The sequence below is a fragment of the Berghia stephanieae genome, chromosome 6, assembly GCF_034508935.2.
Source record: "Berghia stephanieae isolate SIO BIC M18660-M18661 chromosome 6, UCSD_Bste_1.3, whole genome shotgun sequence".
Classification (NCBI taxonomy): Eukaryota; Metazoa; Mollusca; class Gastropoda; order Nudibranchia; family Aeolidiidae; genus Berghia; species Berghia stephanieae.
Window position 1 is genome coordinate 65,679,334 of NC_088365.1, and position 17,469 is coordinate 65,696,802.

The 17,469-nt window shown below is 33.4% G+C and overlaps 1 protein-coding gene across 1 annotated transcript in view; it reads right to left on the bottom strand.

Annotated features, from left to right (window-relative positions):
• Positions 1-1,134: 1,134 nt before the first annotated feature.
• LOC144975469 (ATP-binding cassette sub-family D member 2-like) overlaps positions 1,135-17,469 on the bottom strand; it is a 28,933-nt gene continuing 12,598 nt past the window's right edge. The window contains exons 7-10 of the mRNA XM_078919584.1: positions 13,607-13,752; positions 12,404-12,488; positions 9,735-9,860; positions 1,135-7,363 (exon numbers count right to left, since the gene is read on the bottom strand). Of these exons, the coding sequence (XP_078775710.1) occupies positions 7,054-7,363; positions 9,735-9,860; positions 12,404-12,488; positions 13,607-13,752 (667 nt within the window). The 3' untranslated portion in view covers positions 1,135-7,053. The remainder of the gene's footprint in view (positions 7,364-9,734; positions 9,861-12,403; positions 12,489-13,606; positions 13,753-17,469) is intronic.

Sequence of the window (17,469 nt, forward strand, 5' to 3'; positions counted from 1 at the left end):
TATTTCTGTGGTTGGGTGTGAAGTTTTGGGGAAAATCCGGAAAATGGCCGGTAAGGAGAGAGAGTTAAAGAAGATAGGTGGTAGTAGATCTAGTGGCACGCTAGAGAGGGAAAGATCGGGTTCATAAGATAGATAAATAATTCCACCACTGAAGCAGAAATACTTTTTTTTAAATCAATTTGAGTAACTTCACACAAAAACACGTTAACACATAATTGAACAAATTATAAATATTTTAATTAGATAAAATTAGACGACTGGTGATTTCCACGGGCATCCTCTCTTTTCGTGTTACTCAAATTATTGAAAAAAAAAATTAAAGCAGTTTCGCTTTCTTTAGTCAGTGTTCAGATATGTATTGGCTTGTTTTCTAAGTTATGCCAATGTGCTGAAACAAGAAGGAGGTAAAACCAGTAGAGTGGACATAAGCCCCATATCACTATCCTTCACCACTGACCCCATTGTAAACAAATCACACCAAAAAAAAAATAAAAAGAGTAGGAAAGGAAATATTTGAGAAAACAGCAATTGAAACATGTTTTTCTTAATGTGAGAGCTGATATATATAAATACAAGTGCATAATAATAACAATAATAATAATAATAACAACAATAACAATAATAATAATAATAATAATAATAATAATAAAAAAATAAAAAATTAAAAAAAATAATAATAATAATAATAATAATAATAATAATAATAATAATAATAATAATAATAATAATAATAATAATAATAATAATAATAATAATAATAATAATAATAATAATAATAATAATAATAACAATAATAATAATTCTTTTTTTTTTTAATTTAAAATGTTGGGATCAACAATATTCAGTACGGCCAATGTTAAATTTTTATCCTGGAGCACAGAATCACGGGCAATTGTAAAAATTATTTTTAAAAAAATTGATATCCCAGTAGTTCTATCACCCGTTGGCTCAAGTGAATATTTGGCAAAATCTGCTGAAGCGTAATGCTTGGTAATTATTTAACCTTTGGCCTTGAAAATTGCAACAACAAAAAAATAAATAAAAGCTCAAAATTTGGCCACCCTTCCAGATCAATCAAAATTTATGGCTCAAAACATTTGTCTCGATCTACGTTAATTTCCACAATACAGTATATAATAATTAAAATAGCCTTTATTTCTCTGCAAATAAAACGGTTTCTTCATAAATATACTTATAGTTATAGTCACTGATGTCAGGAGACACATAAAGAATAATACGGCTCAGGATATTGGTGGTCAGTCCTGACCAATGGGCACTAGCGCCTTTACTTCAACATCTCTTGAATATCGATTTAACGTAATGGCAAACCACCCATTGAGAATAGGCCAGGGCTATAATCAGTACTTCATCTATTTTTCTTTACTGACTTAAGAATCGCAAGCAGTGAAAAAAATCAAAAAGAAAAGAAAAAAACAAAAAACAAACAAACATATCGCCACCTAACACTGTTATTGACTTTTTAAAAAAAATTTTTAACCCTACAAACAATGTTTTGTTTTTAAGTGTTTTACGGCGCTTGCAAAACATTTAGGTTATATCAGCGCCAGTAAAAAAGAAGAAAATGGGACAGTAAAAAGTTCTAGAATTACAATTAAAGCACCCAAGAAAAAGGAAGACATAGAAGAACTGGGAACAAATAGGGATCAGATGTAGATTCCAAGAGCACACCACCAATGTACTTAGTTTGAGATCACATAGAAGTCTCATCCGGACACAAGCACAAAATCCAACAAAGAGGAATACACTCAAATACTTACATTATACATTCAAAATAATAAATATAATAATACATAACAGAGAGATGATTTACAAGGAAAAAAACATCATCTCCCAAAACAATAACTATGTATTTGACTGTTTCCCTCCCAGCTAGGACTCTGGCCAGGGCCACGACAAAACCAAGTAATCTCATTCCAAGACAAAGACAGAAAGCATGTTGGAAAACAGATATAAGGGGATAGAAGACATAGTATGTACCTTCCCCCCCCCCCCCCCTTCCCCCTGCCCACTATGGGAGGTCAGGAACCCCACCCAGAATTTACTTACTTATTTGTCAATTTAATTCACATTCTTTATATTATTTACTAATTCCTATATTTTCTGACATTGTCTTCATACATTAAATTATTTCATTATATAAAAAGGTAAAAAGTAGCGTTTGCGTGATCTTATGTGAGAGCATATAAAAAGTGTGTCTGCATCCTCTCACTGGAGAGAACACGTAGAAATTGTGTCAACATTTGCTGGGGAATAATAGAAGAAGAAGAAGAAGAAGAAGAACAAGAAGAACAAGAAGAAGAAGAAGAACAAGAAGAAGAAGAAGAATTATAATAGGTAATCATAATAATAATGGTACAGATAAAATCCCTTTGATTGAATTTGGATAAAATCAAATAAATTTTCCACAGATCAAAATATCACATACATAGATAATATCATGACGTAAGTAATAAATATTTTAGAAATTCATAAAATGAATCCAGAAATTGTTAAACCATTCTGTGCAAACATTGATTGTGTCTTAAATTGAAACAAAATAATACCACGTGGGTATCTGTCATAAAAAGAAAAACCAGTGTCAATACTCAGTTTTTTTTTTTTTCAAGGGTTTTACGGCGCTTGCAACACATTTAGGTTATATCAGCGCCAGTAAAAAAGAAGAAAATGGGATAGAACAAAGTTCTAAAATTACAATAAAAGCACCCAAGAGAAATTAAGACAAAGGGGGACTGGGAACAAATAGAGATCAGATGTAGATTCCAAGAGCATACCACCCATGTGCTCAGTTTGAGATCAGCTATAAGTCTCATGCGGACACAAGTACAAAATCCAACAAAGAGGAATACACTCAAATGCTTACATTATACATTTAAAATAGCAAATATAATAATACATAACAAAGAGATGATTTACAAGGAAAAAAATATCATCTCCCAAAAAAATAACTATGCATTTGACTGTTTCCCTCCCAGCCAGGACTCCAACAAGGGCCAGGAAAAAAACAAAGTAATCTCATTCCAAGACAAAGACAGAAAGCATGTTGGATAACAGATATAAGGGGATAGAAGACGCAGTATGTACCCCCCTACCCGCTATGGGAGGTCTGGACCCCCAACCAGGTAAATGTCTCAACCTGACACAAGCACAGGTCGCCACTAAGAGGAATACACTCAAATGTTGACAAATCATACATAATATGTTTGTTTGTTTTAAGGGTTTTACGGCGCTTGCAACACATTCAGGTTATATCCGCGCCAGTAGAAAGGAAGAAAATGGGATAGAACAAAGTTCTAGAATTACAATTAAAGCACCCAAGAGAAAGTAAGACAAAGGGGGACTGGGAACAAATAGAGATCAGATGTAGAATCCAAGAGCATACCACCAATGTACTTAGTTTGAGATCACCTATAAGTCTCATCCGGACACAAATACAAAATCCAACAAAGAGGAATACACTCAAATGCTTACATTATACATTTAAAATAACAAATATAATAATACATAACAAAGAGATGATTTACAAGGAAAAAAATATCATCTCCCAAAACAATAACGATGCATTTGACTGTTTCCCTCCCAGCCAGGACCCCGACCAGGGTCAGTACAAAACTAAGTAATCTCATTCCAAGACAAAGACAGAAAGCATGTTGGAAAATAGAAATAGGGGGATAGAGGACACAGTATGTACCTCCCGGCCCACTATGGGAGGTCAGGAACCCCACCCAGAAGTGTAAATGATTTCAGATATTTGAAGAATGTTACTTAATCACAGCTTGTTGTTGTTTTTGTTTTTAAGGGTTTTACGGCGCTTGCAACACATTAAGGTCATATCAGCGCCAGTAAAAAGGAAGAAAATGGGATAATAAAAAGTTTTAGAATTACAATAAAGCATCCAAGAAAAGGTAAGACAAAGAGGACTTGGTTCAAATAAGAAACAAGTGTAGATTCCAAGAGCACACTATCAAAGTACTTAGTTTGAGATCACTAAAAGTCTCATCCAGACACAAGCACAGGACCCCGCTAAGAGGAATACATTCAAATAATCAAAGCTTGATGATTAAATTGATATAATACAATACCTATGGCAAAATAAAAAGAAACCAAGAAAATAAGAAGTTACCCGAGTCTTTTTTTTTTTAAATCTTTCTGAACCATTATGCTTAGCCCTTGACAAATTAATCGAAGATTGAATTATAATGTAAATCAGAAGAGAAATAAAAATAGAAAAACAGAAGCAAGTTAAAGAAAAGTAAAAAAAGCCAAATCCTTAAAAATCTGAGCAAATAAAATAAAATGACTTCTTTTAAAAATTTTAGATAACCATAAACAAAGCAAATTCTGCTCACAATCGATATATATAAAATAACAGTTTGGTACTTATTAAGTATACAAAAATGTAATCTTTGGCAAACAAGACAAAGTCCGATAGAAATAGTAAATAAAGCTTTGTTTTGCTTATGGTGACATGGAGATAAACATGCATAAGAAAGTCTAAATATCCTACATGACAATACTACAGAACAGTCCATTATTTAATCCCATATCAGTCTTTATTCTGAGCATGTTGTAAAGTGAAAACAAAAAAATAAAACCAAAAGTGTTTCAATGACACAATCCATACAGATGTGAAGAGGCAAGATCCAAATTAATGGTATTAATAATTTTTCAACATCTTTTCTCCAAATGTCATTGTAATCACAAAACGTGATAGAGAGAGACAGAAAGTGAGAGACACACATAGAGATAGGGAGATACACATAGAGAGAGAGATAAAGAGAGAGATGAAGAGAGAGAGAGAGAGAGAGAGAGAGAGAGAGAGGAGAGAGAGAGAGAAGAGAGAGAGAAGAGAGAGAGAGAGGAGAGAAGAGAGAGATGAAGAGAGAGAGAGAGAGAGAGAGAGAGAGAGAGAGAGAGAGAGAGAGAGAGAGAGAGAGAGAGAGAGACCTGGATAAAGTTATACTGATATTATGTCATAGTAACTTGTATCTCAAAATGTCAATTAAAAGTTTAAATATTCAGAAATAAAAGTTTCTAGTTACAGCACTTGATGAAATTTCTATCTCTAACTGACCTCACTATATCATATAAACAAATGGATGAAAAGATGCAAGCAAAAATAGCACTTGATGAAAATCCTATCTCCACTCACCACAATATAACATAGAAAATGTTTGAAAAGAAATATTCGAAAATAGCACTTGATGAAAATACTATCTCCACTGACTACAATATAACATATTAACAAATGACTGAAAAGCAATATTCGAAAATAAGCACTTGATGAAAATACTATCTCCACTGACTACAATATAACATATAAACAAATGACTGAAAAGCAATATTCGAAAATAAGCACTTGATGAAAATACTATCTCCACTCACCACAATATAACATATGAACAAATGACTGAAAAGTGCCAGACAAACTAGAAAGATAACTACAATATAAACAATTTAATACTGTCTAAACTGGGGATTGAACCTTAGACCCCCTGATTTCCTATTACACTTACTTCATCCTCATCAAGCCATGGGGGGAATAAGACATCTAACAAGGACTTCCATTTCTGTTTGTCGGTTGCATGGACACCGATGTTGTTCTAGGTTTAAGTTCAAGTTCATGTCTTTATCTGCAAAAGGCGGATTGCCCATCACTGCAGATTTTATACAATTATGTGGTGACTTTCTTCATTATTGTGTTATTTTGACAGATAAATGTTTAATAGTTGACCAAATTTGCTGTTGATAATATCTAGGATTTTCATTCCTTGATAGTTCTTGGGAAGAAACTGTTTTTATATTTGTTGGTTCTGTGTGTTGGGGTTGTGAACTTACTGCTATGATAATTTCTTGTGGATGTACAGTGTTGTTTTGCGAAATACTGTGGTAGAGTTACTGCTGTTTTGTTGGAATGTACTGTACTGTGTAGAAGTTGGAGGCGTTTTTATTTCCGCCTACTTTCCAGGTTTTCCATCCCAACAGTTTCAGGGCCTCAGTAACGCATCCTAGTTCACGCAAGTAATCGTTGGTGACAAACCTCGAAGCTGCCCTATGAACTTTGTAAGCTCTTTATCCATGGATCCTCTCCAAGTTCCTTTGGGCCTGCCTCTTTGCCTTTTGCCATCAGCCATTCAGCAGAGCGCTATTCTTGGCAGAGCAGTTGCCTCTATTCTGGAAACATGTCCTAGCCATCTATTTAACATGCCATTTTTAATCTTCATATCTTTCACGAGAGTACCAGTTGCCATTTAAGCTTCTTTTCCCCCAAATTTACAAACAAATCTTGAACACAGAAAGACGATATGAAGACATAAGAGATGCTCCACTTTGCATTTGTATTTTGAAAATGAGTAAGAGAAATAATATTAAGGAGTGGAAAATGAGTTTATGGTGTTAATCTCGATGGTGTAATGGTAACATACCTAATTGGTAATTAAGATGCCTGAGATTCAAGACAGGCATTTTCCTTGTATTTTGTCTTCTACTTTGTCTGCCACTGTTTCAATCATACCTTTTTGGATTGTTGTCTTAGGCCAGGAATTGCTCAAAAAAATTTCACTTTCATTAAAAAATAACCAAAGTTTCAAAATTTTGATGAAAAGTGACCCAGCTCATCAATATGGTAGTATGTCAAAATGACCTAGATAAAGAAAATTGAATTTAAAATGATCAGAAATATGGAATTTCAATTTTCCACTTTTGTAAGAAACTAAATTCATTTTCCTGAATAAAACATTGAAATCTAACCAAAGTCTGAAAGTTTTGGCTAGAAATTTTCATTTTCTGCATCTCAATCACCCCACCATAAGAGCAAGTTGAGGCTTGTGATACAAAATTGGTTTGAATGTGAAGGTGTCATAAGACGACTAGGGATTATTTATGTTTGAGAGTACATCATGTCTGGGATGGACTAATTCGATATGACCTGGAGAAACAAATATCTTGCCACTGAATGGTAATTTGACTGTAAATAGTAAACAAGCCGTGTCAAATAAATAAGTGGAGTCAATCTAGCCAGCAAATGACATAATATCATTGATCGGTCGTATTGCCATTTGCTAGCTCAAAGGAATCATCATTGTCACTACTGTTATCCTCCTCCTCCTCTTCCTCCTCCCCTTCATTAGTATTCGTTTTGGATTGAGAGGAAGTCAAGATGGACGAGTCTTCCCCTAACAAAGTACACAACTCTGCTAGTCTTTCTTGCATCCGTGGCATTCCCGCCAGTTGATGTTCCAGTTTCTGTTTTTCTTCATTGAGGGAGATACGAGCATTGGTGTCCAGCTCTTCCATCCGCCATCCACCCTCCCCATCAAACTGAAGGACATGGTCATGGAATTTCCTGATTGGGAGAAAAAAAACACAAAAGAAATTATGTAATACCCTCTTCTTCAAGAGCAGTTTACAAAAAAAGCACAGGGGTTAAAGTACCCAAAAAAATAAATTACGTAACATCCTTGTCAGGAGCATTTTTTTAAAAATACGGTTTAAAAAAACCCAGTTAAACCAAAATTCAAGGGAGCTTTCATTAATTTTGCTTTTATATCTTGATTTGAGCCTCGTAATTAACAGTGAGCAAAGCCCAAGAAATCGTCCTCATTAATCAGTACCACGGCTGTCTACCATTAACGAGGTGCCTCTCATATATCGTTGGGGGTGATCAGTTGCTAGAACTTCACACACCAAGAGAGTGGTTTGGATCCCAAATGGAGTCAAAATATTTTTCTGACACCCATCATCTCCAAAAATGAATACTATAGATTTGATGGTTTCCCTCCCAGCCAAGAACTCCTGCAAGGGTCAGGACAAAACCAAGTGACCCCATTCCGAGACAAAAACAGAAAGCGAGTTGGAAAACCAAATTTAGGCGGAAAGAAGACACAGCAAGTGACCTGCTACTCAAAAGATCCCACCAAGCCACCAAGCTGTGATTAGGTAGCTGGGCCTAGATCTGGTGGAAAGCACTTTACAATAGACCAGTGTCCTATCCAAAGAGTAGCAAGCAATTGCTTATGTGTTAACGTTATGGAAACTGGGATACACTGCGAGTCCATGGGCCGTATAGCTCTAAAAAAAAAAAAAGATTACTTTTATTCCACAAGATCTAACAGACCCTGCTTCCCAATCACTGCTGGGTGAACAAGGGGGTCAGAAAAAGAATCTTGACTGAACCCGGGATCGATCTCAGTCCCTTTGCATGTGAAGCGAGTGCTTTACCAACTGAGCTGTCGGGACCCTCTCCTATACATTAGATTGGTGATGTAAAATGCCAGCAGGAGAATATATCTCAGATCCATGTACATTGAGATGTGGGTTCCCTAATCATTTCACTACAACAAAAAATATTCAGTGCTCCATAATGTATCATCATTAGAATCTAATAAGGGAAAATGGAAAGTGGTCAAAATAAAACACTGGACATTTAGAAGAAAAAAAAAACTGTCACAGACATTTTGTTCCCATCTGAAGACATGGCTTACTCTTCATAAATAAGATGTTACGCCACTGAGTCTTTGCCATGCCTGCGAGTCTAGCTAGTAAGAGTCTAAAATCTTGTTGGGTCCATAGCAAATTGACGTCATCATTAGCTCTGCTTGCCACTATGTCTCTTCAATTGGACTCAGTCAGAATCACTACTCTGACACCACTCAAGTCCTCATGGAGTTGACATGGACAAATTGAGTATTTCCAAAAAAGACTCAGCCTAGCACTAGAATTGGATTTATTTTTATTGTTTTGTTTTTTTTTAATTATTATTAAAGTAAGATTTGTTTATTGCCTTATTGTAACTGATAATGTTATTCATATTGTATTAACTATGTGTATAGAGAGTGTATAATCAGTATACTTACCTTCAAAAACACAGATCCAAGAGAAATATAATGAGAGTGGTAATAATTTTAATGGAGACATTGTTGTCAAGAACGGCCAACAGAATGACAATAAGAAAATAATTATAGAAGTCAAAGTAAACAAGTAAGAAGTAATGAATAAGAAGAATAAAAAAAAAATATTTAAAAAGGGGGAGAAGGGAAACAACAACAACAACAACGACTACGACTACGACTACGACTACGACTACGACTACTACTACTACTACTACTACTACTACTACTACTACTACTCTATATACTAATAATAATATACACTAATACTATAACTAATAATAATAACAATAATAATAATATAATAATAATAATAATATAATAATAATAATAATAATAATAATAATAATAATAATAATAATAATAATAATAATAATAATAATAATAATAATAATAATAATAATATAATAATAATAATAAATAATAATAATATAATAACAATAATAATAATAATAATAATAATAATAATAATAATAATAATAATAATAATAACTAATAATAATAATAATAATAATAATATAATAATAATAATAATAATAAATACTAATACTAATAATAACAATAATAATAATAATAATAAATAATAATAAATAATAATAATAATAATAATAATAATAATAATAAATAATAATAATAATAAATAATAATAATAACAATAACAATAACAATAATAATAATAATAATAATAATAATAATAATAATAATAATAATAATAATAATAATAATAATAATAATAATAATAATAATAATAATAATAATAATAAACTACGAGTAGTATTGGATTTAAAATGAAGGCTGTCAAGAGCTCCTATTCCAATCCATACTTACCACAGAGTGGGTCTGTGTGTAATGGTAAGCAGTGTGATTCCAGCATCCTTGAGAGCCAAATACATTTTACTCTCCACGTCAATAGACACAGCACTGGTACATTCGTCTAACAATGCAAATTGAGGCCTGCCAGATTGGAAAATCAATGCACATAAAGTCGGTACTAAAGGTAAACTGGTACGATGAATTAGAGACTGTGAGACAGCTGGACACTCTGTCCCTCCCCCCTGGGGAATTTAGGACATTGTTGTGGTTTTTTTAAAAAGAGGAACAGTTATTTTTCACACATTTACCAGAATTTAAGTGTTGCCATCAGAGAGTTATTGCCCTTAAAATGTCATTGAGTGCAAATTTTGGAATAAACTTCAAGTCGAAATATAACACTTGTGGACAACATCATTATAAATTAAAATTGAGCTTTTATATTGCGCAATATCCACTAAATGTGCTCAAAGCGCTTTACAAGGGGTCCCTGCCAACAGCTACATTTAACATGTATGACGGGACATGACGCCTTTTAGGCAATATAACACTTTTTTTCGGACAGAGACAATGCTGTTAACGGCCAGGTACTAATTTTACACTCTGATTGTCCTGGATACATGAATGACATGCTTACATTCTATGGCCCATTCAGAAATCTGAGATCAAAGTCTGATAACATACTTGTGAAGCCAAAAATGACTTGCAAAATTGGCGAGCATGCATTTGAATATTTGGCACCCTTTTCTGGAACTCCCTTCCAAGATATATAAGAGACATTAACGATGCAGATTTCTTTAAAATACATCTTAGAACATATCATTTTAATATGTAGCACTGTAGAATTATATTGCTTTGTTTCTCATTGCATGTTTGAGTGGTTGTATGTTTGAGTGATTGTTTTTTGTTTGTTTTTAAGGGTTTTACGGCTCTTGCAACACATTACGGTCATATCAGTGCCAGTAAAAAGGAAGAAAATGGGAAAGTAAAAAGTTCTAGAATTACAATTAAAGCACCCAAGAAAAAGGAAGACAAAGGGGAATTGGTTCGAATAGGAAACAGATGTAGATTCCAAGAGCACACTATCAAAATACTTAGTTTGAGATTACCTAAAAGTCTCATCCAGACACAAGCACAGATCCCCACTAAGAGGAATACACTCAAATGTTTACAAATGATATATAATATACAAAACATAATACAGTGCATAACAGAGAGATGATTTACAAGGAAAAAAATATCATCTCCCAAAACTATAACGACACATTCGACTGTTTCCCTCCCAGCCAAGGAACTCCGGCAAGGATCAGGACAAAACTAAGTAATCTCATTCCAAGACAATGACAGGAAACGATTGGAAAACAGGTATGGGGGATAGAAGACACAGCATGTACCTCCCTGCCCACTATGGGAGGTCAGGATCCCCACCCAGATGTTTGAGTGAAAGTAGCCATGTTACTGTTAAGCGCTTTGAGCTTGTTGATATATTGGGTAAGGCGCAATATAAAAGCCATATATTATTATTATTATTATTATTATTATTATTATTATTATTATTATTATTATTATTATTATTATTATTATTATTATTATTATTATTATAAGATGGCGGTTGAGAGAGATCCATCCCACATTATTGATATAGAGGTCGGTCATCTCCAGGAGTATATTGATATTTAATAAAATTTAAACATGCATCATTTTAGTTAGTTGCACATAGTTGTCGATACGTTTTATAAACAAATGTCTCCAATCAGGTTGGAACCGTCCCGTGGATTTCTCTCCCTTTCTGAATTGTTCAAAATAATAAATCTTTTTCCCATCTTTACAATTCAACAGAAAAGGCTTTATTTTCCCTTTTCCTGCAAGGCTGCTTATTAATTGTGCCACATCCTGTGAAACTGGGAAGTCCTAAAAGTTCATGACGAGACCAGGCCTCAATGAATGTCATCAATATCTGGATGGGGTGACAATAACTAGGTACCATTTATAAATATCTAAAATTTGTTTTTCTTACTATATTCATAAAGCATTCTGATAGTCCTGGAGAACACTTTTTAAATTTTGAAAATCCATACATAATTTAAAAAATGAGAGCAAATTCATTGTTCAAGAACTTAGAATTTTTTTTCCTTGCCAATTAATGAAGGAGGCAAAGAGGTGACATCGCTTTGAAGATGATGAAGAAACCAAGACAGCAGTGAAAATTTGTCTCGAGGTCAAGTCACCTCAGCTTTACAAGGATGGGATACATGCCCTTATAAAAAGGCGGAGAGTGGCTGTCATGAAAGGCAGAGAATATGTTGAGAAGTAGCATTCTACTCGGTTAATGCTAAGCTTTAATTTGAGGTATGATGCATCGTATTGGCTCAATTTGTTTTAAAGTAATAAGCAGAGAGTCATTACTTTTTGATTCGCCCTCGTACAAAAGAAAGTTTGCTTGAAATATCAAATTTAGGCATCAATAAAAAATAAATATAACAACATCGGGCAAAGTACATGAAAATACAAGATAATTAAATAGTAAAACACACGGTATAAAAGTCAACCCTCTTTAACCCACTACCCGATTTGTGTGACATTGTAGGTAAAAGACAATTCCCAGGTTTATATCTGACACAAGTGCCTGCTCCCCAGTAAGTTATTGAATTATATTATTTTCCAATGATATAAGAGACAAGCCTTACTTGTGGTAGAAAATCCTAGCCATTCCCATTCGTTGTTTTTCGCCACCAGACAAGACGTCCTTCCAGTCTGACTCGGCATCCCAGCCTGGTGATCGAATACAAAGATAAAATATACACATTGGCAAAACTAAAACTAAAATAATGCTAGGAATACATAGGAGGCCTATTTTCAGAATGAATTTACTCTCCATATTGATTCTAACACATAATGAGCAATTTTTCTTGTGATCATCGATTCTTCATTCCTAACAATTACAGATTTTTCATATGTTTTGATTGTAGTAAAGCCTTATTGTTTGTCTTAAAGGGTTTTACAGTGATTGCAATACATTTAGGTCAGTCCAGCGCCAGTAAAAAAGAAGAAAATGGAATATCTTTTAAATTGTACATTTACAATTGATAGCACAAGAGAAAAAGTGAGGAAAAGGGGAATGGTTCATATATGTAACAGATGTTGATTCCAAGAGCACACCATCAGTGTACTTTAAGATAACCTAAAAGTCTCATCCAGACACAAGCACAGGATTCCACTATGAGGAATACACTAAAATGTATACAAATCACTATATTAGAAATATAACAGTACACAACAGAGAGAAGATTTACAAGGAAAAACATATAATCTCCCAATAAAAATCTAATTATACATTTGACTACTACTTTCCCAGCCAAGAACTCTGACCAGGTCCAGGACAAAACTAAGTTATCTGATAAAGAAACAAAGCAAGTTGGAAAATAGATAGAAGGCACAGCAAGTGACATCCATGCCCACTGTGGGAGGTCCAAAAAAAAACCCCCAAACCAGTATTAAAGCCTTAGATAACAACATTGAATCAAGATCTCAAAAAATATCAAAACAAAAAAAAAATGTCCAATTGCCTCAGCACCTTAATACATATGATGACTTTCAAAAGCTAAGAATCCAAGAACACTTGCACTGGACAGAGATTTATGGAAACAAATCACTAACTGGATTCTGGGAACAGACTGACACACTCAAAGTAATTCCCACATTGTTCACGGCAAGCAGCCATATTCATTCATTTTAATAATAATAAAAATAATAATAATAATAATAATAATAATAATAATAATAATAATAATAATAATAATAATAATAATAATAATAATAATAATAATAATAATAATAATAAATGAATGAATTAACCACAAAGGATAATGAGTAAGCATTGAGTGACTAACCTCCCTCCCTGGTGACAATGTGATTGAGATGTACAATACTAAGTATATCAATGAGATAACTGTCAGTGAATCCCTTCCTCTCCATGTCTTTCTTGGAGTCAGGGTAGATGACCTGGTCTCTCAGAGTCCCAATGGACATGTAAGGCCTGGACAAGGGAGACACAAAACATTATGGATAGAAGCACCCCAACCCCTCAAAAAAAAATTTTTTTTAAACCAAAAAACTAGCATTTATTATATAGCACAAAATCCACTAAACGTGCTCAAGGCCATTTACAAGGGGTCATTAGCCAACAGCAACACTTAACATGTAGAATGAGACAAACCACCTGTCAGGCAATTGTTATTACAATTTTTTTTTGGACATAGACAAACCTGTTACGGGCCAGGTACTAATTTTACACTTGAGTACAATGAGAGGTGTGAGCAAAGAGCCCTTTCCAAGCACTCAACTATGCGCCGCTCAGAGCAGGACTTGACCTCTGGACCTTCCGATCCAAAGGCGAGCGTCATACCACTAGAGCACATAGTAGCACATCCTTTAGTCACTGAGGATTGGTAGGCGACACGAGGACTTCAACATTAATTCTTATCTGCAATAATTGAGAACCTGGCGAAAAATTGATTATATGTAACCGATCGTTTCAAAACTGTATTATGCCAGGAAAAACTTGATGTTTAACCAAAATTATGTGATCGCGCAAAATCATTTATTTATTCCAGAGATGAAATATTTACTCATTCGCAATAACACAATTTTTTTGTGTATTATCCTTCTCTACTTTTATTATAACATCATTTAACTTTTACCAGTTTGTACACTATTTTCATACTCATTTGATTATGGGGAAGTCCATTGCCACTGACGTGGCATTCAGAGACATTAAAAGGATCGTAGATATATATTGTAGGATACCATAAAGAAAAGAATGATGCAAAGCCACTCCACACTAATAACATGTTCCCCTGGAAAAAAATTGCTTTTACTTGGTAACAAAAAAATGCTGGAGCAAAATCACTCTGTCACTAACGTGGCAATTTTTGTATGCCATCGTTTGGATCACTTGCTTCTGTTGTAAATTTCTCTAATTTATATAAAGCTAGGAGCTTGGATTTAACTGAGAAAGTCCAATAAGTCATACTGATTGAGTTGATAATAACAAAGGAACGATGACAACTACATGTTAAAAGTTTAGTCTGGCTTTGTTCTGTCACTGACGTGGCAAAAAAATTGTCACTGACGTGGCAACAATGAAAATGCAATTTTTTAAACACATTTCCTTTAATATAATAACATGATTTTCGGTTTCACATTTGAATAAAACAATACCAACAGTTTAGAGCACCTTATGGTTAAATTTCAAGAACAAAAATTGTAATTTTTAACAAAAAAAGATATTAATTACAAACATTTTGGAATAAATCTATACATAGCATTAAAAAATTTCGTGCTTTGTCCAAAACAAATGGCAAATATCATCAAATTAACTTTTAATTAATTCCCAAAACCTTTTACAAAATTGAAACATAATATTCTCTTTCACTGTAAATACTAAAATTAATGAGCTTTAGAAAATAAAAGCGATTTGTTTTGGACAAGGATCTTTGGCATATAGTATGTTTTCATTAAAGATTTCCTGCATTGCAAATGGAGATAGTAAAATTGAACTTGAACTGAATTTCAGCTATGTCAGAATAGAAATACACGTCATAAATGTCATTTGCATCACCGTTCATCACAAAAGTCATTAAGAATCAATTGGTTGTCAAATTTGCCTGAAGCTTTTTATTTTTTATGTAAATGCGGAGTGATTGAAATGAATGAATTCTTGTTTTCTTAAGAGCCGAAGTTGTGTTTTACGTAGCAAATTCTTTTTAAGCAGTACCCATACCATCCTCTCTTTCTTCCCTCTTGGCTTATTTCCCCATTAAAACAGATGGTAGACGATTCTATAGTCTGATAGAAGATGTGTAGAAGGAATCGAAATGGTTACTTGATTTTGGTAGCGGAATCATCATTCAATATGAATCAGTGCATCAACAACCAGAGACGATGGTTTTTCTAAGCAAGCACTGCAACTGTCTAATGAAGAGGAAGATGAATTTGGTTTGCAGATAGAGTACCACAATAATTGCTTGCTGTCAGTGTTCCTTAAAAGACTTTTCTTGATTCCATTAACATGCTTGAAATTTTCCTGATACACACAGCAGCAAACATTTTGATCCCTCTCCGATATGAGCTAAATATGTGCTAGGCACCTTGTAGCAAATTTTGATTTGCCCATTTTGAAATCAATTTTTTTAGGTTTTATAATTGGACTTTTTACAGTTGAAAGTGACAGTTTCTTTTGCTTCCTTTATTTACCATCTTCAGTTCTGTCTGTTGTGAAATTTCTCACCAGTTACCAGGAGATCATATCTCATTCATATAACTTCTGAACTTCAATGTCTAGGGTCTATCCACTTATCTTAGTCTTAGTGGCTGAACTGTCTGCTTTTGAAAATTTATCAGCAAGAGCAAAAACAATGCTGACTTTTTACATGAATTGCTTGGTAGACTGGATTTAGCTTTTGACAAAGCACTTACAAATGCTTATATATAGTTGAAAACTTTTTATTTTAGAGCAGCTGATTATTTTTTTTTCCCTCTGTTACTGCCTCTGACTGCCACTTCTTTTACTTTCCACTACTTTTATGCTCTATTCTTTTCATTTTTAATCAGTCTGATTTAATCTGGACTTTCTCTGTTGCTCTATTTGTTTCCCTCATCCTGAGTGTCTCCTCCTCCATCATGCTCATTCTATTTTGCCTCATTCTTTCTGTTGAGGTAGTTTGAGTCATTGTTCAGTTGAAATCTGGGAAAGAGGGGCAGACATACATTTCATACTTTAACAACCAACAGAAACCCAAAAATTATCAATACATTTTAAAATTTCAATGACTCCCTTGTATGGTTGTTAATATCTTATGCATGAGACAATTACTTGTTCACAAACCGGAAGTTTCGTCATACAGTGCCACGTCAGTGACAAAAAATATGCCACGTCAGTGACGGTCCCATTTAGTTTTCTGATCACTTTCTTCTTCTTACCATTTACTGGTAATCAAATAGTAAGATCAATATTTAAGTGTACACAAAAAGATAAATAAATTACATCATTATGAAAAAAAAATTATGTGCTTTTTTTGTCACTGACGTGGCATTCATATCTAGGGTAAGTAGTCAAGATTGATAAACCAGGAACATAATAAAATGTCATCTCAATATTTTGTAAAGCTGTCACCAAATCAATTACCTAAAAAATCATACAGGTATTAACATTAATTAACCTAATCTAATTACGCAGCAATAATAAAACAAAATCAATAAAAATTCACTTACTGTAATGTCTGCCACATGTGGTCCACATTCATTGAATTTGAAGATGAAAACAGTAGGATAGCACCGTTGTTTTTTAGAAAATAAAAAATTCAACTATCCTGGATGGTAAAAAGTACAATTAAGATCACCAGTTAATAGATTTTTTTTTGACCTTAGTGATGACTTTTTATGGACTTGCCCTTATTTATTTATATCGAAAACATCCTAATGCAAGGACTCTAACATAAATATTATCCATACTAGTCATTTATCCACTTGTTGTTCCACTGTACTTTTTAAGACATAATATTCTTGGACAATTTTTATTTAATTTCTCTACATTGATATTCCTTTTATATATTCCAGAATTTCGTTGTGATACAGAATTATCATTTTTATACAAGAATGAATAAAGTATATCTATCTATCGTAACATCTATAGTTCCATTTTAAGAGAATGAATTCATTCTCTATCTTTAAAATACCTACATTTCCTCCTCCT